Source organism: Hibiscus syriacus, unplaced genomic scaffold (genome assembly GCF_006381635.1).
Source record: "Hibiscus syriacus cultivar Baekdansim isolate YM2019G1 unplaced genomic scaffold, ASM638163v2 tig00111338_pilon, whole genome shotgun sequence".
Classification (NCBI taxonomy): domain Eukaryota; kingdom Viridiplantae; phylum Streptophyta; class Magnoliopsida; order Malvales; family Malvaceae; genus Hibiscus; species Hibiscus syriacus.
The window spans coordinates 1,874,626-1,901,688 of NW_024063064.1; the positions used below are offsets into that span (position 1 = coordinate 1,874,626).

Genomic DNA, 27,063 nt, shown 5'->3' on the forward strand with positions numbered 1-27,063 from the left:
CCAAGACCCAGTCTACCCAAACCCGGAGCCCAGAATCTGACCTAGCAATTGACTCGACCCAAAGAGACCCGAACCGACCCAGTTGGACAACCCGATTCACCCTAGGGTTTCTAAAACCCTAGGTAGCTGTTGTTGCCACCGCTGCCAATCTCTGATGTTGTTGCCGACTGTCTCGCCTGCATCCATCCATCCTACAGTGACTGAATCAGATCATATCAGTCTAAAATCCCCATAAAAATTGAAATAAAATCAAAAGCAAATCAAGGAGATCTTTAACATCAATCACAAAGCCATCACATGCATCAAAATAAAAACAGAAAGAAGAGAAGATCAAGGGACATTCGGTGAGAGTGAAAAAGAAACGAAAAAAAAACCTAGAAAAAAATCAGAGAGAAAACAAATAGCAAACCAAAATGAAAAAAATAGAGAAACTAAAGAAAAAACAACCCATCCGAACAAAAGAAAAAAAGAAAGAAAAATATAACAAGGAGAAGACAATAGAAGCTCATCGGGGGTTCGAAGCCAGTCGAGAACACCAACGGTCGCTGATTTCCAAAGCATTTGAAAGGTAAAGTGTTAGATTTGAGGAGACGGGTTGAGTTTTAGGCTATGGGGAGGCTAGATCTAGGTTAAGGGTGACGAGAGGGTTATTTTGGGGTTATTTAGGGTTGCTCCAGCCATCGTGGGCCGCCGTGAGGCATCACTGGTGAACGACAGTTCCTCCCCTCACCGAAGAGAGAGTTGAGAGAATTCTCAGACTCTCTCTCTCTTCTCTCGGTTGATAAGTGAAGTAAATGAGGATTATGGCTTGTTTAAGCCTTTGATTGTTATATATATATATATAACACAGAACGACGTCGTTCTGGGGGGACCTTTTGCGTGTTTTCAGCGTGTGGGTTAAATACACTTTAGGTCCCTCATGTTTTGTAATTTCATATATCAGCCATTAAATGAAGTTCTATTTTATTTCGTTTTGAGCATTTATTTTTCAATACTTGTATTTTAGTCATGTTTTACTTAGTTTGTTATTTTTGTTAATGTTTAACTTTGGGGAATGATATTTGTAATTATTTAATTTTATTCATTTATTTAATGTGTTATGTATTTTCATTGACGTTCTAATTTGGCCATGACATTTGTATATATTTTATTTTAGACATTGTCATATTTAGGTTTAATTATTGTTTAGACCTCCATGTTTCTTGTTTATTTTATTTTAGTCTGTAAACGTTGTTTATGGGTTATTTTTGTTTATGGTCCCTGTATTTATTTTAAATTGATTATTGGGTCTCTAATTTGTTCATATTTGTTTATTAGGTCCTTTCAGTTTTTGTTAATATCAGTTTAGTCCTTTAAATTTCTATTTTTGCTATTTTAGTCCTTTAAATATTTGTTTTTGTTGTTTTAGCCCTTTAAGTTTCTATTTTTACTATTTTAGTCCTTTAACATTTTATTTTTGCTATTCTAGTCCCTTAAGCTTCTGTTTTTTCTATTGTGGACCTTTAAATTCATATTTGTGGTATTTTGGTCCTTTATGCTTATATTTTTCCCATTATGGTCCTTGTAATTATAAGTACTTACTTTTTTACCATTATATTTTGGGTTGTAATATTCATTTGTATTTATTTCAATCCATATGTACATATTTTTATGTAATGTATTCATTTGTATCATATGTAAATAAATATGCTTAACTCTATTTGTTGTAAATATTTTATTTTGCATATTTCTATTTGTATTTATTTCCATTGTATTTCTATATTTAAATATTATACGAATATTTCAAGAACACGTATTTGTAGAACGGGTGTGGAAAGTATCACTTGATCGAAGTGTACAATCTAATACGACGTTCGAACTAAATGAAAGTTGAAATAAATCAATTTTTGTTTTGTTTTGTTAATTCATTTTTATTTTACATTGGACAATGCAAGTCGTGTTTCTATAAATGGAAATGTATTTTATTATACGCAAATGTCGATTCTACATTTATATTCGATTCGCGTTTTTTAATAAATGAGGAAAGAATATTCTTTAAAGATAAGAAATAGACGAATTAGCTTTCCCGATGGAGGATTGCCTAATCTCGAGATTTCTTTTCATGTTAAAGAATTTTCTCTGATAAATAATTCGAAGCAATTTAGTAAATGGAACATATTTTAACTTTATATTTGATTTGTAATTTCCACTATGTACGACAACGTGTAAGCAGTTTAGTACCAGTTTTTGGGCATTGTGGGGGTGCTTATCCTTCCCCACACGTAACCGACTCTCGAATTCATTTAATCGAATCTTTGGTGATGCAGACCAAATTTTGTCTAAAAACGATTTTTCTTAAAATTGTTTTTAAAAGACGTTTTTAGGTATTCGACCTACCTAACCCAAAGATCGATGGTGACTCCTTATCCAATTTCATACAAATTAATTCAAAACCACCAAATTTTCAAAATTAAAGTCATAATTTTTAAATAATATTTAATAGTTTTGTTAAAAAATGGTTACGACAGCTTGGAGACTCTGATGGGGAATTTTTTTAGAGAGTTAGGATGTAGGTCACTTACACATTGTCGTTTGGTGGAAATTATGAATTCGAGCCTTTAGTTAATTTATGATCCGTTTTTTGAAGTTTTTTAATTGCTTCATTTTTAAATGTCATACTAACCTTTTAATTTTTGCTTTCTGCTCAGTCCAAGTTTTTTGTCGAGTTTTTTTGTTTCCGTTTTTTGAGTCAAAGATAAGTACGTTTCTCCTCACACATATCACGTGCATTTGCATAACACATTCTCTAGACACGATCTTCGATCCAAATTAGTCAGGGTGAATGCTTTACTCTCGTAAGAATTTATTCTTCGTATGAGTTCTAGCAAATAACCCATGGGATACATACCTTATACCTTCGTATGGATTTATTCCTCGTATGGGTATAAGGAAGTGAATCCCCTTGAATTAAACTCGTTCCGTTCGAAATCTGTAATTGGTGAGGATTAAGGGTTTAGAAGCCCAAGGGGGTACCGACATCAAGGATAATTCGGGTACCATTTTCTTGTTAGAGCCGAAACCATGCATATAGTGAACAGTAGAATGGTTACCCTAGATATAATTATACCGAACCTCTGTCCATCTGTAGGTACCCAAATTAAGTGTACACAAAGGAGGAGCATTTCTGAACCTTTCCTTTTTGCTTTAAATTACGTTGAATGAAAACATGTGAACTAGATACCATGCAGTCATGATTATTTTATTGAAAATTAATCATTTTGGATAGAAAGCATGTTCGAGTAGGATTTTTATCTATTGAAAGCATTCTCAGGTAGACATCATGATGGGGTAGGTGTTATATTCATCTTTGAATAACATTTTTTACCTGTACTAACTAATTTCTTTTCTTTTGTTTGTGCACATTAACTTATTTCTTCTATTTTGTGTGTGTTATTTTAACCTTTTTTTGCATTGCATTTCATCAACATAACATAATTCGAGAGAGTTGATCCGTAAGGGGATATTTATGAGAAAATCTTCACAAAAAGAGATAAAAGTTTTCAATCGAGTGGTCGCATACACAGACATACACCAAAGGTTAAAAGAAGTTCAAAGAGTACTTAAATGAGACTTGTTTGAAAAGCGTGCAGCATTCAAGAATGGAAAGATGATCCACTGATCCAAAGAGTAATCCAGCAGTATATTATTATCTACAATCATTACAATGCTAACCACCAAAGAGTGACGCACTTAGTTCAACACCGCCGGGGTGATAACAAAATTAGGTTGTAGAATACTTGAGGGGCATCTTCATGGACAAAGATCCGAGAGAAAACAGTGACCCACTTCAGACTCAACACCTAAACGAAAGCATGTCTGTAAAGTGGGTTGTCTTGTAATGTTAAAGCTTTTATTTGTGGTGAAAATTGTTCTAAAATAATTCATTGTTGGGATCAACATTTTTGCATTTGCATCATTGCATTCTGCATGACATTCATTTAAGCATTTTTTACATGCATTAATCATATCCCGAGGGGAACTTTGAGGAAGTATTTATAACTGTGCAACTACATTCACATAGTACTGAGAATGGAAACCAAATTTGAGAAGCTGAAGAAAGAATTGGAAGAGAGTTTGCAAAAGACGCAGACATAGTGGGAGGATAAAATGGAGCAGGCGCAAAAAGCCACCATGGATCGTATCTTGCAAAACCAAAACGACCTAGTTGATCAAATTGTATCTAAACTGACTGTGCTCAACCAAGAAAAAGGAAAGAAGAAGATTTCCTCGACCCATGAAACCTCTGAGTGTGTAATGGCCCAGGCTAGTTCACAACCACTCATTTCACCCAACAAGCTTCCATGTCAACAAGTAGGCTTCTCCGCCACTAAGACTGATGCAACCGTGTTAAATCCTCGAGATAATCCTATTGATTACAACATGCCAATTCCTAATGAGATGAAAAGAGCCAACAATAAGATCCCGGAGAATTTGAAAAAGTGGTGCAAAGAGACACTCAAGGGAATGAGAGGACAAAGCTCTCACAGTGAAATGGATGCAACAGAACTAGTCCTAATTCCTGGCTTGGTGCTTCCACCCAAATTCAAGATGCCCGAATTTGAAAAGTACAATGGAACCAGTTGCACTAATGCCCATCTCACGATGTTTATTCGAAGGATGACTGGGTACACCAACAATGATTAGATGTTGATTCACTGCTTCAAGGACAGTTTGATTGGACCCACTTCTATGTCGTTTAACCAATTAATTCGTGCCCAAATCTGCTCTTGGAAGGATTTGGCTAGTGCCTTTCTGGGCCAATACATGCACATGAATGATATGGCACTAGATCGAACAAAGCTGTAAAATGTGGAGATGGGAAGTGATGAGAGCTTTCGACAATACGCACAACGATAGAGGGATGTCGCATCTCAAGTATATCCACTGATGACTGAAAAAGAGCTCATCACTCTATTCATCGATACATTGAAATCTCCATACATCAACTACATGATAGGATCTACCACCAAGACTTTCTTTGACAATATCATGTGTGGAGAAATGATCGAAAGAGCTCTCAATAATGGCCAGATAAGTGTCACTAGCCATACTGACAATGAGAAAAGAGCTAAGATTAACATCGTGGGATCTTATCTAGGTAGTCTCGGGACTAAACCTTATAAGGCATTCCTTGAAAAGACTCATATCAATCCAATTCCAATGATATATAAGGAATTGCTCCCAACGCTAGTTGAGAACAATCTTGTGACTCCAGTTCAATCCAAAACAAGAGAGGCCCTATATTCCGAAGGCCATGATATAAATACCATATGCATCTATCACATCGGGAGTTCAGGGTACACCAATGAGAAATATGGGGCATTGAAGCGCAAGGTCCAAGATATGATCAATTTAGGGGCATTGACGTTCAATGTGTGATGGGGGCATTCTGATCAGGAGTTGACTGGGGCATCCATCCGAAGTTTTGTTGCATTCTCATGCATGTCATCTTGTTTGAACTTGTTTTTCTATCTATGTGTGAATGTTTGTAAATCACTTGACTTTTGAACATTTTAAATAAAATGCTTCATTCTTAGGTAATGAACAATGAGTAAATTTCAATCTTGAAATTATTTGAATATCATTTTAATTAAAAGCTTTTTAATAATCGAGGTTGTAAATCTTTGACAAATGACAAGATCGAACCCTGCAAAACAAGGACCCCTTGATCCAAAGACATATGATACACCAAAATACATACCCTTCTCTTGAAGGGACCGAGCTAACCATCTCCTTGAATGTACAACCAATCAAAGGTTTCCATTCAGGTATGTGTTAGGAGCAGACAAAATGGGGTAACTAGCACATAAGATTGCAAAACTAATTGGTTTCTACTTTTTTTGATGACGTTCAACGATGATCATGATCTTCTCAGATGGAATGGTCAAGTAGGTGAATCTAATTTAGGTCAATTATTGGGAAACTGAACTCTAATGATGATATTTTCTGACATTCAACAAACACTGGACTATAATATGTTATCCTCAGTTAGCTTAAGAAATAGAATCCGTATACCCAGAATATATATATATAAAGCTGAGCTATTCCAATAAAGCAATTGGTTATAGAGGAAACTCGAAAGAACTGGCTTTATGAATATATTACATTCAAACCATGACATTGATCGGGTACTAGCAATTCGGTGTTTGCTCCACTGTGGTTGTCAAGTCGAAGACTTTGTGATGACATGAATTCTTCAGCTAGCCGACCAAAGGCAATTATAAAATATATATACAATAAAGCTGAATTCAGCTAGCCAAACAATGGCAAATTAAATCAAATTTACTAAAAAAAGGAGTTTCGGTGAATATGGACTAAGGGAGTTGAGGAACACCTGTTATATTCGATCGCACACAAGCACTCAGAAATCTCATTATTAGATCTATATTTCTGAATTTCCTTGACTAGAGGAGTCTACGAAGCTTGAACAAATGGAAGATTTCAGAGAACTGAAACAAAAGTGTTCTAAAGAGTCTAGCAATTGACTATGCTAGTTGCCACATTTTATCCGCCTTCGATCAAAATGCCAAACCAAGAAAGAGAGGCATGCCATGATCATCACGATGGCCGAATCGATTAAACAAACCTTAGAATTTAGGTAGCCAACCTCAAAACCAACCTTTCGATCTTGATATTTGTCAAAGATTTGAAGATATCAAAGATTGAAAGAGTAGTTAATTCTTTGATATCCAATGAACTCCTTTTTTTGATTTGTTTCAATTGCGAAACTTAGAAGGAGACAATATTTTTGAAATTCCTTTTGATATTTTTCAAAATTTTGAAAATTCAAAGGAAGAAAAATATTTTCAAACAAGATAAGTTCTCTGAAAGTATCATGGAATTAAACGAATATCTCTCCAGAGCTTAAGATCGAAGCTGGGGCAAAGGAAGCCAAATTTTTGGGACAAAATTTGATGGGGCAAGGAAAACAAATTATCTCATGTCAAGGTTTACAAGAGTACACTCTGGTGGAAAATGAAGACAACTGAATCAAACAAAGAATGAAGACTGCGCACGTAACTGTTCCCCTCACATATCAACATTATATACATAAACATATACATAAATGACACATGAAATTTGTATCTTTGCATTCATCATCATGTGCAATAAAGACCTTGATTTTCCCTCTCTTGAGGACAAATTCAATAAAACATCAAATAAATTTCATCATAACATCCAAGATAGTCAGTCAAAAATGTATCGTTTTGATCTTTTTGGAAATTAATGTTCCAAAATGACCAAATGTCTCGAACCTGAAGAAACAATTATTTGACTTCCTGAACTCAACGATAAGATCTTATGAAGACATTTCTTCAACATGCAGGAACAAACAGACTATCAATCTCATTTGATGTTTTTTTTCTCGAAACTAAAATTTTGTCTCGCTTGAGACAGTTTTATAAAAACAAATTTTGTCTCGCTTGAGACAATTTCTTTCAAAATAATTTTCGTCTCACTTAAGACATTTTTTCTCTGAGATACAAATTTTGAATTTGTTTCACTTGAAACATAATTAATCTCACTTAAGATTTTCAAAACTGATTCATCTTGCATAAGACAATTTCCCCTTTAAACACAAATTCTGAAATTGTTTCACTAGAAACAAAACAATCACCTTTGAGTTGTTTCTCTTAAAACAAATTTTGTCTCCCTTGAGGCAGTTTCTCTAGAAACATAAAATCTTTGAGTCTATTTCTCTTGAAAAACAAAATCTTTGAGTCTGTTTCTCTTAAAACAAAGTTTTGTCACCCTTGAGATGGTTTCACTTGAAACACCCATCTTTGAGACGTTTCCCTTGAAACAAATTTTGTCTCTCTTGAAGCATCATCTTTCAGTCTCCCTTGAGACATTATCCCTAAAGATGGTTTGTCATCATCATCACATAGCAACCGTGTAATCCCCTGACTAGACCTCCTCATCATATAGGAGCCGTATCACCCCTGATAACCAGCTATCCTCATCACGTAGGAACCGTGTTATCTACCGACAAGAACTCCTCATCACGTAGGAGTCGTGTCACCCCTAGATAACTAGCCATCCTCATCGCGTAGGAACCACCCTTCCTAAAGATGGCCATAACTCTTCTTCACGTATGAGTCGTGTCATCCACTGACCAAATCTCCTTATCACGTAGGAGCCGTGTCACCCTTAGATGACCAGACCTCTTCATCACGTATGAGCCGTGTTGTCCCCAAATCAAACATATCAAAAAAAAAAAAACGAGAACCAGACAAAAACTGGTTGTCTTTTTCATCTTTGTCCTATTCTTGTAACACAAGAATGTGCAAAGAGGGCACTGTAGACACCCGTTTTTGTCCAGGACTACAAAAAGATTATTAATTATATTATTATTATTATTGTTTATCTTAATTACATTTTTAGGCCCAAATAAAGCCCCAATCCCAAGCAGTACAAGCCCACCAGCTAATATGCCCGAAGCACACCCAAGACCCAGTCTACCCAAACCCGGAGCCCAGAATCTGACCTAGCAATTGACCCGTGTAACACCCCCAACCTGAATCCGACCTAGATACGAGTCCGAGGTGTCACATTGACTTTTCAAATCATATACTTGTACAAGATAATGAAAATTCCAACTTTTATTAAATAAAAGAGCATAATTTATACAATTTCAACCAAAGGAGCGTAAACAATTCAAATCTTTTATTTACATGCCAACTACATTCCTTATAACAAAATATATATTATTTTTTTTTTCTGATCTGATCTTTGGAAAGGAGAAGCTGACCTGACTTGCCTATCATTGCTCCTCTTCTTGCTTCTCGGAACCTACGTGTGAAACACTTACACGCTAAGTCGATGACTTAGTGAGGCATATAAACATATAATGGAAACTTAACTACCTAACAATTTATAAACATTTCATACAATCTTATCATACAAAACCATATAACATTTCATATAACAAATACATATATACACACATCTCATCATTATCATTCTCAACCTTCTTACAGTTATCAATATTATTCTCACTAATCCCTCTTATCATCTAATATTGTACTTATCACTTATACACATCATATCATACATTTCACACAGCAAAACACATAACAAGACATATACTTTATTTATGTTATATCTTTTAATTGCCAATGGTACACTTGTGAAAACTAAAGATATGTGAGTACATAGAGGTTGTGCACATATTCTGTCACCACAGCTCGTATAAGTCCCACTAGAGGCATGTAAAATTGTCCCGAATGACCACATAGAAATGTCTCGAAGGACCATATATATGTCCCAAATGACCACATAGAACCGTCGACTCTTGGCATGCTAACTATACCCCTAGTTCTCTTATCACGTAACATGGGCTTTACCATTTATAACCATTCTTATTGTTCATATCACATAAAAATATAATCTCATAGCTTCTTAACACAAGTTCATGTAAAATTTTCGTATAGTCTCATAACTTATATCACTTTCTCTTGTTATCACATATTCACATAGTCAACCAAATTATCACACACACACACACATATATATATATACTCATAGAGCTCATATCATTTCTCATGAAATCACTTATATCATATCATATAGCTTATACTTTATTCTCTTATGTTCACATATATCATATAATTATTTAGCTCGTAGCTATATCATATGTTCATATAATCCCACATGTCATATCATATAACTTATATCATCTTCTCATGCAGTCACATAATTATTTATACTAGTTCACATAGTTTATCATACAAACATTTTCATATAGATAATGTAACATATACAGTACATGTAACCCATATACTCATATTTAAGTACTCAGGCACACATAATAATCATATTTAACATATACTTATAATCATGAATTCACGCATCCTAATATAGGAAATAGACTCATCGAAAGTCTGATTTCAATAAAACATCATATAACACTAGTATGCACTCATCTGGCCTCACTAGTCAATTCAAGCACTTATAACTCTTTCTTGATCGATCTTATCTCGTTGACTCCTCGATACTTACTTCCGATCGATATCTACACAATTATACGACTTATATGAATATCGGAGTTTGAATCACTTATAACCAATCAATATAACGTAGGCTGAAAGAACCACTTAATTTAGCATTTCAAGCTTAATAGTATCAGTACTCTTACTATAGTACCGATACTACCCTTTTATGGTATAGATACCCCCTAGGTACTGATACCATTTTGACATTATGCTTTTATAACTCATAATGGTATTGAAACTAGATACTTGGTATCGATACCTTTAACCAGTACCGATACTACCTTTTAGGTATCGATATTTCTTAAAGATTTCATCCAATTTTTCCTTATGGTATCGATATTGTTCCTACCATGCCCAGAACTTATTTATTTAACCTGAAAATTTTACCAAACTCATTTAAATTTTATACTATAACCTCCTTTTAACCCTTTAGACTTAACTATACTTATTCAAATCATCTTATATCCATATAATACATCATTATCTTCAATATCTAATCATAATTCTTGAAATCAAGAATCTTACTAAATTTCTAACATGTTCCTCTTTCATTTCTAACACTTTAGATTTCTTATTCATCTTTGAGTTTTAAACCACCTTAAGCTTCCCTAAAGCTTTCTTATCATCCCAAGATTGAAACCAACTTTAAAATAAAAGAAATAACAAACTTGAGACTAACTTAACTTTAACCATGCATTCACGGTGGAAGAAGAAGGAGAAGCTAACTTCTAGAGTTCTCTGATTTTTCTTTCTTCCCAAATACACGTGTATATATAGAATACCGCTATAAGTTTTTAATTATTTTCTTACCAAATGACCATTTTTCCCTTTCATCTTTCCTTCTTTTCCAATCAGTCCTACCCAAAGAATTTACAACTAAATCTCTAAACTTTTCAATTTTTCCTAAATTGATCACCAAATTTCAACAACTTTCATTTTAGTCACTAATGTGGTTTTTTGGGATATTACAAATCTCCCCCTTTAAGAAAATTTGTCCTCGAATTTTCACTGCATATATATATGAGAATACTGTCTACACATATATCTTAATGGTCTCATGTTGCCTCCTCAATTTAATCTTTCGTGTTACCGCTAATAAACTTGCCTTTCATTCCTTCAATACTTTAACTACCTTATTCCTTTATACATCCATATCATGTCACTTATCATGTAGACAATAACCTCAATTCTTATCACTCAAGATCATGTCAATTGGTTCATTCATCAATCTCTAATTGCCTTGCAATAATAACCAAACCTTTATTCCATTATCGTTTCAAAAATAACACTCTGTCATTAACAACTTGATCAAAGAGAATATAATCATTCAATTGTATCTTAAATTTCCTTAATACATATAAGTAAATCCTTATCTCCCTGACTACGTCTACTTAACCAAGAAACACAGCCTTAAATCTTAATTAGACATGATTAAGACACACACTTTACAAAATCAAACAATCTTTTATATAACCATACGTACTTTTCTTACTTCTATATGAAACTTATAATCTACACCTCAATATAATCCTTGTCATACTTGATCCTTTAAACTCCATCTTTTACTTTCCTTATCCATCTATTCCTTCGAAAATCAAAATCTCCTTGTAGATCATATCTTTTCTTTTATGCTAATATACTCTTATCATATCACTTATACTTATATCTTATTACTAATCTTTATCATATCCTCATAACTTTGATAAGTAACTCTACTTGCACAAAAACCTTATTCTTGTAAATCCTTGTTCGAATTACAATACACATATTCTTTTTATCATTTCAAACTTTTCTACTACCTCCTTATCTTTCTTCAAATATATGAATCCTTATTTCCTTGACTACATCACATATACATGACCAAGATACACAACCATACATAAATCCACGCCATACTTGATTAGCTCAACCTAATATTTTCTTAAAACTTTTAACTTTATATACCTACCATCACATAACCTTGTTAGTCAACACTAACTCTTTCAATTTATAGCGCAAATCCTCATTAAATCAATCATATACACCCTTTTCATTCGAATAACTCACTAGCAATTTACTCAACTTATTGAATTCGAACTCATAGTCATATACAGTGAAATTCCCTTGTTTCAACTCATAAACTTTTACTTCATTTTTCTTAAAACTGGTCACCAATATACTCATTCTTGAACTCTTCCAAAATAATAACCATATCACTTGTTTTTGTAAAGGCATTCCTGAGCTGTCTGCTCTTCATCTGTCTGGCCAGGGCAGGTGAATTGCTACCACCATCAGGTCTATTACCTCTCGCTTCACTTCTAAAACTCTCATGGTAAGATATCACATATAACATGACAATTCTATTATATTAAAAGACAACATACTCCTTAAACTATCATATCAGAAATTTTTCACTTTGTGTTGGCATGTACACATTTTATAACTCATTTGACTTCAGTTTAAGCCTAGAATCAGCTAAACCTTAGCATTGATACCATTAAATGTAACACCCCCAAATTGTATCCGACCCGGATACGAGTTCAAGTGTCACATTGACTTTTCAAATCATATACTTGTACAAGATAATGAAAATTCCAACTTTTATTAAATAAAAGTGCATAATTTATACAATTTCAACCAAAGGTTTTACAAAACTTATCAGAGCGTAAACAATTCAAATCTTTTATTTACATGCCAACTAATTCCTTATAACAAAATACATACTATTCAAATACTTTTTTTGATCTAATCTTTGGAAAGGAGAAATTGACCTGACTTGCCTATCATTGCTCATCTTCTTGCTTCTCGGAACCTACGTGTGAAACACTCACACGCTAAGTCGATGACTTAGTGAGGCATATAAACATATAATGGAAACTTAACTACCTAACAATTTATAAACATTTCATACAATCTTATCATACAACCATATAACATTTTATATAACAAATACACATATACACACATCTCATCATTATCATTCTCAACCTTTTTACAGTTATCAATATTATTCTCATTAATCCCTCTTATCATCTAATATTGTACTTAACACTTATACACATCATATCATACATTTCACACAGTAAAACACATAACAACACATACACTTTATTTATGTTATATTTTTTAATTGCCAATGGTACACTTGTAAGAACTAAAGATATGTGAGTACATAGAGGTTGTGCATATATGCTATCACCACAGCTCGTATAAGTCCCACTAGGGGCATATAAAATTGTCCCGAAAACCACATAGAAATGTCCTGAAGGACCACATATATATCTCGAAGGACTGCATAGAACCCTCGACTCATGGCATGCCAACTATACCCCTAGCTCTCTTATCACGTAACATGGGCTTTACCATTTATCACCATTCTTATTACTCATATCACATAAACATATAATCTCATAGCTTCTTATCACATAGCTCATGTAACATTTTCGTATAGTCTTATTGTTTATATCACTTTCTCTTGTTATCACATATTCATATAGTCAACCAAATTATCACATATACATATACTCATAGAGCTCATATCATTTCTCATGAAATCACTTATATCATATCATATAACTTATACTTTGTTCTCTTATGTTAACATATATCATATAATTCTTTAGCTTGTAGCTTATATCATATGTTCATATAATCCCTTATGTCCATATCATATAAGTTATGTAATCTTCTCATGTAATCACATTGATCATTTATACTAGTTCACATAGTTTATCATACAAACATATTTTCACATAGATAATGTAACAAATGCAATACATGTAACCCACATACTCTTATTTAAGTACATAGACACACATAATAATCATATTTAACATGTACTTATAATCATGAATTCACGTATCCTAATATAGACAAAAGACTCGTCACAAGTCTGATTTGCATAAAACATCATATAACAACTAGTATGCACTCACCTGGCCTCACTAGCCAATTCAAGCACTTATAACTCTTTCTTGATCAATCTTATCTCATTGACTCCTCCAGTACTTGCTTCCGATCGATATCTACACAATATACGACTTATATGAATAGAGTTCGAATCACTTATAACCAATCAATATAATGTAGGCTGAAAGAACCACTTAATTAGCATTTCAAGCTTAATAGTATCGGTACTCTTACTATAGTATCGATACTACCCTCTTATGGTATCGATACCCCCTAGGTACCGATACCATTTTGACATTCTACTTTTATAACTCGATAATGGTATCGATACTAGACACTTGGTATAGATACCCCTTTAACCAATACCGATACCACCTTTTAGGTATTGTACTTCTTAAAGATTTCATCCAATTTTTCCTTATGGTATCGATATTGTTCCTTCAGTATCGATACCCCAAGCTCGAATTCTACTAATTTAGCTTTGAAGTATCGGTACTAGATGAACAATACCGATACCCCATGCCAGAACTTATTTATTTAACCTGAAAATTTTACCAAACTCACTTAAATCTTCTATTATAACCTCCTTTTAACCCTTTAGACTTAACTATACTTATTCAAATCATCTTTATCCATATAACACATCATCATCTTCAATATCTAATCATAATTCTTGAAATCAAGAATCTTACAAAATTTCCAACATGTTCCAATTTCACTTCTAACACTTTAGATTTCTTATTTCAGCTCATGACAAGTCAAATTTCACTTTAAAACTTATTTAATAACTCTTTCTCAATAATTCCTTTAAAAACTCATTACCTTCAATCTTACATAACTTATTCATCTTTGAGTTTTAAACCACCTTAAGATTCCTTTAAGCTTTCTTATAACCACAAGAATAAAAACCAACTTTAAAATGAAAGAAATAACCAACTTGAGACTAACTTACCTTTAACCAAGCATTCACGGTGGAAAAAGAATGTGAAGCTAACTTCCAGAGTTCTCTGATTTTTCTTTCTTCCCAAATACACGTGTATATATAGAATACCACTATAAGTTTTTAATTATTTTCTTACCAAATGACCATTTTGCCCTTTCATCTTTCCTTCTTTTACAATCAGTCCTACCTAAAGAATTTACAATTAAATCCCTAAGCTTTTCAATTTTTTCTAAATTGATCACCAAATTTTAAAACTTTCATTTTCGTCACTAACCTGATTTTTTTGGGATGTTACAACTCGACCCGAAGGGACCCGAACTGGCCCAGTTGGACAACCCGATTCACCCTAGGGTTTTTAAAACCCTAAGTAGATGTTGTTTCCATCACCATCACTCTCTGATGTTGCTGTCGACTGTCTCGCCTGCATCCATCCCTCTTACAGTGACTGAATCAGATCATATCAGTCTAAAATCCCCATAACAATTGAAATAAAATCAAAAGCAAATCAGGGAGATCTGCAACATCAATCACCAAGCCATCACATGCATCAAAATAATAACAGAAGGAAGAGAATATTAAGGGACATTGGTGAGAGTGAAGGAAAAAAAATCGAAAAGAAAAACCTAGAAAAAAAATCAGAGAGAAAACAAATAGCAAACCAAAAAGAAAAAAAATGGAGAAGCTAAAGAAAAAACAGTCCATTCGAACAAAAGAAAAAAAAGAACGAAAAATATAACAAGGAGAATAGAGTAGAAACTCACCGGGGGTTCGAAGCCAGTCGGGAACACTAACGGTCGCCAATTTCCAAAGTCTTCGAAAGGTAAAGTGTTAGATTTGCGGAGCTGGGTTGAGTTTTAGCTACGGGGAGGCTAGATATAGGTTGAGGGTGATGAGAGGGTTATTTAGGGTTACTACGGCCACTGTGGACTGTCGTGCGCTGTCGTGAGGTGTCACCAGCGAACGACATCTCCTCCCCTCACCGAGGAGAGAGTTGAGAGAATTCTCAGACTCTCTCTCTCTCTTCTCTCGGTTGATAAGTGAAACAAATGAGGATTATGGCTTGTTTAAGCCTTTGATTGTTATATATAAACAGAACGACGTCGTTCTAGGGACCTTCTGCGTGTTTTTAGTGAGTGGGTTAACTACACTTTAGGTCCCTCATGTTTTGTAATTTCATATATCAGCCACTAAATGAAGTTTTGTTTTATTTCGTTTTGAGCATTTATTTTCAATACTTGTATTTTAGTAATGTTTTACTTAGTTTGTTAGTTTTGTTAATGTTTGACTTTGGGGAATGATATTTGTAATTATTTAATTTTAGTCATTTATTTAATGTGTTATGTATTTTCATTGACGTTCTAATTTGGCCATGACATTTGTATATATTTTATTTTAGTCATTGTTATAATTAGGTTTAATTATTGTTTAGACCTCTATGTTTCTTGTTTATTTTATTTTAGTTTGTAAATGTTGTTTATGGGTTATTTTTTCTGGTCTCTGTATTTATTTTAAATTGATTATTGGGGCTCTGATTTGTTTATATTTGTTTATTAGGTCATTTCAGTTTCTGTTAATATCAATTTAGTCTTTTAAATTTTTGTTTTTGTTGTTTTAGCCCTTTGAGTTTATGTTTTTTCTATTTTAGTCCTTTATATTTTTATTTTTGTTGTTTTCACCCTTTAAGTTTCTATTTTTTCCATTTTAGTCTTTTAACTTTATGTTTTTTTCTATTTTAGTCCCTTAAGTTTCTATTTTTTCTATTGTGGACCTTTAAATTCTTGTTTTACTATTTTGGTCCTTTAAGTTTCTGTTTTTCCCATTCTGGTCCTTGTAAGTATAAATACTTACTTTTTAACCATTATATTTTGGGTTGTAATATTCATTTGTATTTATTTCAATCCGTATGTACATATTTTTAAGTTATGTATTCATTTGTATCATATATAAATAAATATGCTTAACTCTAATTGTTGTTAATATTTTATTTCGCATATTTCTATTTGTATTTATTTCCATTGTATTTCTGTATTTAAATATTATCCGAATATTTCAAGAACACGTACTTGTAGAACGGGCATGAAAAGTGTCACTTGATCGAAGTGGCACAATCTAATACGACATTCGAACTAAATGGAACTTGAAATAAATCAATTTTAGTTTTGTTTGTTAATTCATTTTTATTTTACATTGAACAATGCAAGTTATGTTTCTATAAATGGCAATGTATTTTATTATACGCAAATGTCGATTCTACATTTATATTCGATTCGTGTTTTTTAATAAATGAGGAAAGAATATTCTTTAAAGATAAGAAATAGACGAATTAGCTTTCCCGACGGAGGATTGCTAATATCGAGATTTCTTTTCGAGTTAAATAATTTTCTCTGATAAATAATTCAAAGCAATTTAATAAATGAATCATATTTTAACTTTATATTCGATTTATAATTTCCATCATGTACGACAACGTGTAAGCGGTTCAGTACCAATTTTTGGGCGTTATAGGGGTGCTTATCCTTCCCCACACATAACCGACTCCCGAATCCATTTAATCAAATCTTTGGTGACGCATACCAAATTTTGTCTAAAAAACTATTTTTCTTAAAATTATTTTTAAAAGACATTTTTAGGTATTCGACCTACCTAACCCAAATGTCGATGGCAACTCCTTATCCAATTTCATCCAAATTAATTCAAAACCACCAAAATTTCAAAATTAAAGTTATAATTGTTTTTTAAATAATATTTAATTGTTTTGTTAAAAAATAGTTATGACACTCCCTATAGGGGTATCGATACCCTATGTACTAGGTAGTTTTATTTTGCAAAGAAAAACATCCCCAACGGCTCCAAATCACTCCCAATGGCTAGAAACAACCACAAACTCATTCCAACATATAAATACAAGTAGATGACACTTGAAGAAGGGTTAGAACACTATTCAAGCAATCAAACACAAGAGAAGAGTTTTTCACTCTTTATTCCTGTTTTCTTGAAAATATTTTGTTCTTGTGAGCTAAATTATTGTAAACATCCTACCTTTTAGAGGTTACATTTGTTTACGTTTTTTTCCTTGTAAAGGGATTTTGGTTCTAGCTGAGCCTTTGAAAAGCTTGGGAGTCTTGTAAAAGTTATCTCTTTGTCCTTGAAAAAGAAAGAACAAATTAGTGAATTTGTTAGAAAATCCTTAGTGATGAGCTAAGGTAGTGGAAGTATACTTATTTGAGAAGTCGAACCACTATAAATCGCTATGCAAAATTGTCTATCTTTTCTTTCTCCTTACTCCCTAAACAATTTTTACCAATTCACCCCCTTATACATTTTTCGGTTGTTCAAATTGAGCTTCGAATATCCCAACAGTTACCATCTCAGGTATACAGGAGTAGCTGTCCGTCCTTGGAGCTCCATACAATGGAATCCTAATCCTCGCTTCTCAGAGTATAATTCTAGATTCTTTTGGTTGGGCTAAATGTATCTATATATATATTGCAGTGTTGGTCTTGACAGTCTATTTTGGTGTATAAGATATTTTGAAGTACGCGTCCTTGTTTGTAGAATATTTCTGATAAATGAAGCTTCATTTTTTGATTTAAAAGTTTATGAAATCTTTGCTAAATATTCGATTAACACTTCTTATTTCGTATTAAATTGTCAAATTCTTTATAGAACGGGAACTTTATAGTAGTGGCGGATCCAGAAATTTAAGAGAGGGGTCTAAAATTTAATTTTCTTTTCTTTAAAATAATGGGTATGCAAAATTGTAATTTTTTTTTTCCTTAACACATTAAACTAAATTTAACCATATTTCCAAAATAATGATGATGCACTTGGCCCCTATGGGGGCTTAGTGCATCCGCCACTGCTTTATAGTAGTAATGTTTGTTTAATGAGGAATAAGGTAATCTTATTCGAATCAACAGAACACATAAGAATCAATAGACTATTCAACCTAAAATTCTAAGCTAAAATTTTCAAGCCACTATTTATTTTACTTCCCTCTTTCGGTTTCCTTATCATGACCAATGCCGGATATCATGTGCATGCATCCATGGCTGTTAAACTTGACGTATTACCATGCACATTTGCACAACGAGGTCAATTATTCTAATATTGGCGTTGAGTGGTAGTGATATAACGTTACAGGGATGCATTCATTCACAAACATTTGCTGCAATGTAAATAGACAGAACATAATTAACTATTTTAACAATAATAGGAAATTTTGTCGAAACTTTTGCTAGTTAATCTTAAAGATTCTAGACTATCTAGTCTAGATAAAAACGACAACATCACTCGAATTTCCTCCCATGCATGAGTGTCGTTAATTAGATTATGTATGATTTAATATATATATATATATATATATGCGTGTGTGTGTGTTTAATTTGTCAAAATCAATGTATGTAAGCAAAGTGACAACAAAAATAGAACAACGGACGACAAAGCAGGACAGGTAACATTACACAAGAAAATAAAGGACACAACGGACTACAAAACAAAAGACATGATGCTAAATAAGAAAATAAAGGATATAACACACGACAACATCTTAACACCCAACAAACATTACTACCATCTTAAACACGCCACAAGCTCTAGAGCAACAATAATATTACTTAAACTAGAAACTTCAAAATTTAAAACCCCAGCAAAGTTCAAGGAAAATGGATGACACCGGGCGCACTTCCACCAGTACCACCTACAACTCCGCCACCGGCGCCGGAGTCATCACCATTTCCAAACCCAACGCCTGATATGCCGCCAGTCCCACCTGTACCGTCAAGGCCAGTCGTACCTCCAGCACTCCCAACACCACCAATCGGCATGCCATCTGCTCCAATGCCGGAGTAGCCGCCAACACCACCATATGTGAGGAAGTTCTTTTGGTCATCGAGACCAGCAGCATCTTTAGGCACATTCCTTGAAGTGGCTTGAACCACCACCACTGCTAGAGCAAGAACAAGCACAACATTGCAATACTTCGCCATATCTCTGTTGCTATATTGGATACTACTCTCTAAGATGTTCTGCCTTTGTTGTTGATGAATCTGTTGACGAGGAAGCTAGATGGGAATGGCGTTGAGAATGTTACCGCTAAGCATTTGTGCCTCTTTCCATAAGTTTATCTTTTGAGTTTGGTAGTTCCAATAATTGTATATAAATTAGTATGTTGGAAAAGTAAATTAATTTTGGTGGTAATAAATTGTTAAGCTGAATTCTTTTAATATGTTACAGCAGAGGGTTGTAGTTGAACAATAGTATGTCTTTTCCACATATGGAAATCTACCATTCTATTTATAGCTTCAAAAGTTGCTGGCTAAAATAATTAAATTCTAACTGATGATGGACTGATTAAAAAATTAAATTATTGTGCAAGGTTATTTATTAGGATTATGATCTCCAAGTTTACTTTTCTAATGTTTCATCTTAGAAAAGTGAGTCACCATCGCTATAGAACATTTGTACTAATTTTTTTTATACAAAAGTTTAAAACGACAGCGTCCTTCCTACCATCTTAACATTTCGATCCCTAACTTGTCTGCCTGAAGCAAACTCTTCAACTCCTCTGGAGGATTCTCGAGCAGGTGTTGCCCTTCATCCTTTGTAAATGCTAGATTTGCTAATCGATCAGAACAACGATTACCTTCCCTCTATATGTGCCTTATTTCGGTAATCCATCCCTCTTCTTAATTCTTCACAGTCCGGCAAAATCGCTTCCCTTTGCACTTGCTCTGATTTCTCTTTGTTTAGGGTTTCGGCCAACCATTTGGCGTCCGTTTCAACTACGAGGTTTCTTGCTCCCATCTCCTTCGCCAGCAGCAGCCCTTGTCTCAACCCCCAAACTTCTGCTAAGGTACTTGTTGTTTTACCAATGTTAATCATAAATCCTTGAATCCAATTACCCTCCTCATCTCTGATAAGGCCACCCGCCGCCGCGTAACCTGAGTTTTGTTTTCAGGCTCCATCAGAATTCAAAGTCCAACTGCCTCTTGGTGATTTTTTCCAATTAATCCATCTCGTCTCTTTGGTGATTCTGGTAAGAGATTCTTTCATAGAAATGCTTATGTTTCCAGCTAGATTGATGCAATAGTTTTTGATTTGAGAAACATTTTCCCCTATTATTGAAAATTTGTTCATTACGGTTTTTCCACAATCCCTACATAATCGAAGGGAATAGCGACCCCCATTGAATTCCTTCCATAACCAGTTTCTCTGAACAACAATTTACCTTTAGCCACTCTTTGAATTCTCTGTCTTCAAATTGATTATTCCTCGTAGGATTTTCGAATTCCTTCCAAATTGCTTTTGCTGTTGTTCATTTTCTCAAAATATGTTCGATTGTTTCAGTCTCTCCTGGGCATAATTTGCCGTCTGAGTTTTGAGTCATCTGTTTCTTTATTCTCATCTCATTGGTATTCAATTTATTTAACACACAGAGCCAGACGAAAAATCTTATTCATTCAGTCGTTTTCAGCTTCTACACCCATCCCATATTCATATTCTGTTGACCATTGCTATTCATGAGATAAGGATCTTTGAAGGCTGATTTCACTGAGAATTGGCCATCCTTCGAGTGTCCCCAAACTATCTTATCCTCTTCTCTCTCGTGATTCAGCCAGGAGATTAGAGTACTCCGAATTTGATCAATTGTATCTCTTGAGACCATATTCTGAAGATTATTTATGTCCCATTGCTTATTCTCCAGGATAAATCTAGCTACCTTTTCATTCTGGCTGTTTTCCCTCTCTGGATACTCTTTCACTAGTGCATGTTTTCCTGTCCACCAGTCCTGCCAAAAGTCTGTTTGTTCATCTGAGCGGATTTGGTGCTTGCTACCGTTCTTAATAACCTCTCTTACTTTTAGTATCCCCCTCCATGTTGAAGAACTATTCTCTCGCTTTTTGATACTCATATACATCTCCTGCTTCAAGTATTTTTCTCTAAATATTTTGCACCACAGTAGGTCCTTTCTTTGAAACATCTTCCAACCATTTTTTGCCATAAGAGCCAAATTCATAACCCTTGTTTTGTGAATACCAATCCTCCTGCTATTTTAGGACGACAAACAACTTCCCAGCTAACAAGGTGGTTTTTCGTATACTCTGGACCTCCTCCTGACAAAATTTTGGTTGATGCTATCCAATCTGTTACATATTGCAGCTGGCAGAATATTCGTTTGCATAGTATGAATCGGAATAGCTGATGTCACTGCTTGAATAAGCGTTCGTCGACCCGCCATTGAGAGAACTTTTCCTTTCCAACTAGCCAATTTTTTCAAGATTTTCTTAACTAGGGGAGTAAAAGTTTCAGCATTTTCTCTTTTGTGTAAAATAGGAACTCCCAAATAGATGCCTAGATCTTCAGTCCATGAAATGCTGCTAAGTTGAACAATTCGTGTCGCCAGTCCCTCATTCACATTTGGAGAAATAAATTTTTTTGATTTTTGTAGATTCACTTCAAGACCTGAAGCTTGACAGAATTCTGCTAAGCAATTTTGAACTTCTGAAATCTGGTCCCCTCTAGCTTCTAAAAAAAGCATGAGATCATTTGCAAAAAGAAGATGACTTATATTAGTACCTCCTCTTGCTAACTTAATAGCTTTCCAGCTGCCTCTATCCACTTTTTCAAGTATTAAATGTGAAAATCATTCCATAATCAGGATAAACAAATAAGGAGATAAGGGATCTCCCTGTCTTAGGCCTTTACCGGGTTCGAAAAATTCTGTATTCTCTCCATTCTATAAAGGGTTGATGCTACTATGCTGGATACATAACATAATAATATTTATAATCTCCTCAGGGAAGTTGAACTTGAATAAGGTCTTTTGTAGGAAGTTCCAATGGACTTTGTCATAGGATTTCTGCAGGTCTATTTTAATGATATCTGCCCCTTTAATTCCTTTGAGATTCATGAGAGTGGACATCGCCACTTGAACAATTAGAATATTATCCGAAGTTCTTCTTCCAGGCAGAAAACTGTAAGGTCCCACAATTCTTTGGAGGATAGGTCTAATTCTATTAACCAACACATTCGCCAACACCTTATAAATCTTATTGAAAAGACTTATAGCCCTAAATAGAGTTAGGCTATTTGTTGCTTCTGTCTTAGGGATTAACACAAGATACGCTTTTAAAATCTCTTTATCCACAATCCTTTTATAGCTGCTCTCACAAAATCCCATAACGTACTATTGACAGCCTCCTATTTGTTCTTGTAAAAAATCGGTTGAATACCGTCTGGACCAGGCACGCCTTTAAACTCTTCATAGAAAAAACAGCTTTTTCACTTCTTCTAAATCAATTTCTTTGACCAGCTCAGCTCTTTCCTCTTCTGTAATTAAAGGCTTAAACTTTCTGTAAGATTCCTGTAGAATTCTCACCTCCTTTCTTTCGAACAAATTTTTGTAAAAATCAATCACATGTTGCCTTAGCCTCTCTTTATCCATACACCAATTATTATCTATGTTCAAACCACAGATGTTTTTGGGTTTTCTTTTGATCTTCGTGGTTAAATGGAAGAATTTAGTATTTCTTTCTCCGTTAAGAGCCCAATCTAGCCGAGATTTCTGAAGCCACAGGATTTCCTCGTGGTTAAGGATGTTTTGATACTCTTCGTTCAGACTTTCCTCGAGCTCTTGAAAAAATTTAGATCTATTATAATTCGGCGAATTTTGGGTACCTTGCAGATGATTTCTCAGAGTACGTTTCCATTTGAAAATATTTCCAATAGCTTCATTCTTCCATGTTATGATCACTCTACTCGTATATTTTATAGCCTCCAGAATCGAATCTTTCTTCTGTTCCAAGCATTGGTAAACACATCATTGAATTCAGGATGAGTAAGCCAAAAAGCTTTAAAACGAAGTAGCATTCTATCTTTCTCCACAAAGCAAACCAAATCCATATTCAGAAGAATCGGGTTATGATCCGAGTAATATCTTGGAAGAATCGAAACTTGAAAATTTGGAAATTGATCAATCATTTCTGCATTCACAAGGGCTCTGTCAAGTCTTTCTTGCAGGGTAATTTGATCCTGGTTTCTTCTCACCCATGTAAATCTATTACCTGTCCGACCAGCATTTAGAAGATTACACCTATTCCACTGTTCCCTGAACCTTATAATTCGGTCTAAGCAATCACAGTTACTCCCCAATCTATCTACAATCGAAGCAATATCATTGAAATCCCTACCACACACTAAGGTCTGTTCATAGAATCAGCGTAGTTACCCATATCCAGCCAAAACTCTTCCTTTTTTGATCCATGAGGCTGAACATAAACAAAGGAATTAAGCCAAGATTTTCCACCTGTATCTAACTCACAATGAATCGCTTGATCGGTACTGTAGCAAATCCTAATTCTAACCTCTTTTGAGTTTCAAAGAAGAATTATCCCACCATGTCTTCCTTGAGCAGGAACTTCATAGCTCTCATCGAATTGGAGCTTCTTCTTAATCTTATCACCCGTCCCTATAGGAGCTTTTGTTTCAGCATACTAACAATATCAGGGTTTTTCGATTGTTATAATATCTCTACAATTTCTCATGAACTCATTATTGCTGACACCTCTACAGTTCCAGGATAACATCATAATTGCTTAGTCTTAAAAATTTGGTTCCCCTGACGATCAGGGGTAATCTTTTCTTGTAAAACTCGTTTATCAGTCCTGTCTTCCATTTCGACTCCATCCAGGTCTTTTGAGCATCCTTCCATCATGTTGTTCTGTGTGGACTCTCTCTGATGACTATCCTTATCATTTACATACTGTTCTACCTCCATACTGCTAGCATTTCTTTCTATAGTTCTCCTCATCGGATTTTTCCACGCATCTTCATTTCTTTTTTACCAGCATTTCTATTCGGGTAGTTCTGTTTTCTTTTAACCATTTTTACAGAGTTTTTCTCAGCCAGGTTATTCCTTGTTGAATTTCCAGATTTTGATTTGAGACTATCTCTATTCAAAGTATTATCTGTTGTTGCTCATTCATTTCTGTCTGATGTTCTTCACTATTTGTAGCCTGTTCTCCCTCATCCTGAACTTCTTCTCTTAATATCTCAAATCGATTTCCTTTTTGACCTTCCTTGGCATTGTCTGGAGGTTTCAACTTAAATCGATTATTTTTCTGTCTTCTTTGGACTAACATCTGTGGACCGAAATCACCTTCTTTACAATTTGATTTTTCTGGCCCCAGTTCCTCCTGTTAATTTTGTTCTTGATTTTCTTGGTTATCCCTATTTTTTTTTTTGCAGATTCTTATCTTCCTTTTTCTGTTGATTTTCCAGATGTTGCAAAGGACAAGATTCCTCTATATGACCGACAATTCCGCGTCGGAAGCATATCTGATGAATTCCTTCATATTTTATGTTCAAGACAATCTTACCAACTCTAACTTTGGAAAGAAGAGGTTTATTCTAGTCGATTTCAACGCAGATCCTTGCAAACTTACCTCTTGTCACCCAGGCTGTTCGACAGTCTACTTTCAGTGGACTGCCAACAAGTTTTCCTATATTAACCAGAACCCGTTCATCAAAATACTCCATGCGAGGCCCTGGGATATGAATCCAAACTGTTGTTGAGGGAATCAACGCCTCTTCGGCTATAAAATTTGGTTTCCATTTTTGAACAGTCAGATAATGGTCCATTATCTTCCAAGGACCATCAGTCAAGACTTTAGCTCTTTCATGCTTCGAAATTTCACCACATAGAACCCGTGTCCAAGAGCCGCTCTACAGATTCCACATTGACGTAATCCTGTTTAGAAGCGTTTTGTAGGCTATGTTCATCCCCATGAGTTTGATAATCAGGGCTATTTTCCAAGGTTTTCTAATCTTTTGCTTTAAATCTGTCGGAATCTTTACTGAAGGTATTCCATCATTCTCTAATTCCTCTTCATCCTCAGATTCGTAGTCTTCTTCCTCAACCCTGCTTGAATTATTGAACATGCCAGTAAAGAAAGGTGAATCAGCCACGGTGTCGCTCCATGATTTAGTCCAGACTCTTTCTTCTGTAGGTTCTTCTCCTCCAGTAGGTCTTAATCTTTTGTTACCACCCCTTTCTCTATCGAATCTTCTGCCGCCTGGGGCACTTCCATGCCCGGCGGATTCTCTTCTTGCATTCACAACCTTTCCAGTCAATTTACTTTTTTAGAATCTTGATTTCTTGGAGAAAAAGAAAAAAATCTTTTATCTAGACGTCTGTACTAATTTAAAGATTAAAACTAAAGATTTAAAATTTGAGATGTATTTAATATTTATCGATGAATTTAGATACACTTTTGTGACTAAATTTTGTTTTTGATGGGTTGACATGACAAATAATGGATTTGAGATTTCATATCAGCTTTGTTTAGGATTCTAATAGTGTAATCTTATTTTTATTTTATCGTAAAGTTGTAGTTGAAGTTTGGAATTGGGTCTACATTTAGCTTTTCCTTCATCTCTAAATGAGTTTTTACCGAATGTAAGTGACTAAAATGTTACTTTGTCAAACCTAGAACCCAAAATAAAACAAGCAAAAAATAAAAGGAATCTTCAAAGTAATTAACCAATGTTGAACATTTTTTTTACTAAACCTAATCCTAATCCTAATCATTAAGCTTTAAGCATTTCAAAATTTTGCCGCCTCATGATCCAATTATATAAAAAATGTAACTAACCCTTGTTAAGGGGATGAAGAGGGACGAGCTTGATTTAAGGCTGCACTGAGGAAAGATAGGGTTGAGGTGAGATTTGAGAAGAACTAAGTGATTTAAGACGAGTCATGAGTTGATCGATGAGAAGGTGTTATATACCACTACTGATGCTTACCTTCATTACTATATTGCATTCAAGCTTATAATTCATGGGAGTAATCCCAGCTCCAACATGGATAACAAGAAAAAGAACAAAAAAGGTAAGAAATCTATAACCAATATTTTATGCATTGATGGAATGAACATTAGTGTTATCTTTTGCTTCAACAGATTAGAAATGATTAATGGTGTTATTTTCTGCGTTGCAAGTTCTAATAAAATGTTTGGTTGGTTAGAAAACGCAAAGAAATGATGAATGGTGTTGTTTTCTTTGTCATCTTTAGAGAAAATTATGCCCGCATTTGTTATGATGTTCTGGTTTGCTGTGATATTATCTGAATTTTTGTCTTATTTTCTTATTAGTAAAACTTTCTTGTTCATTTCTAGATATTTCTTATCAGTTGAAGCA

At 34.3% G+C, this 27,063-nt stretch overlaps 2 protein-coding genes across 2 annotated transcripts; one reads left to right on the plus strand and one right to left on the minus strand.

Annotated features, from left to right (window-relative positions):
* Window positions 1–19,354: 19,354 nt before the first annotated feature.
* LOC120158991 (PE-PGRS family protein PE_PGRS33-like) lies at window positions 19,355–19,876 on the minus strand. The gene has a single exon (XM_039169696.1). The coding sequence runs from the start codon at window positions 19,851–19,853 to the stop codon at window positions 19,521–19,523; it is 333 nt and encodes a 110-aa protein (XP_039025627.1). The 5' UTR covers window positions 19,854–19,876; the 3' UTR covers window positions 19,355–19,520.
* Window positions 19,877–20,395: 519 nt separating this feature from the next.
* Window positions 20,396–26,126, plus strand: LOC120159007. The gene is made up of 4 exons (XM_039169700.1): window positions 20,396–20,535; window positions 20,617–20,719; window positions 20,825–20,902; window positions 25,147–26,126. The coding sequence occupies exons 1-4, from the start codon at window positions 20,474–20,476 to the stop codon at window positions 25,438–25,440; spliced, it is 537 nt and encodes a 178-aa protein (XP_039025631.1). The 5' UTR covers window positions 20,396–20,473; the 3' UTR covers window positions 25,441–26,126.
* The last annotated feature ends 937 nt before the right edge of the window (window positions 26,127–27,063 follow it).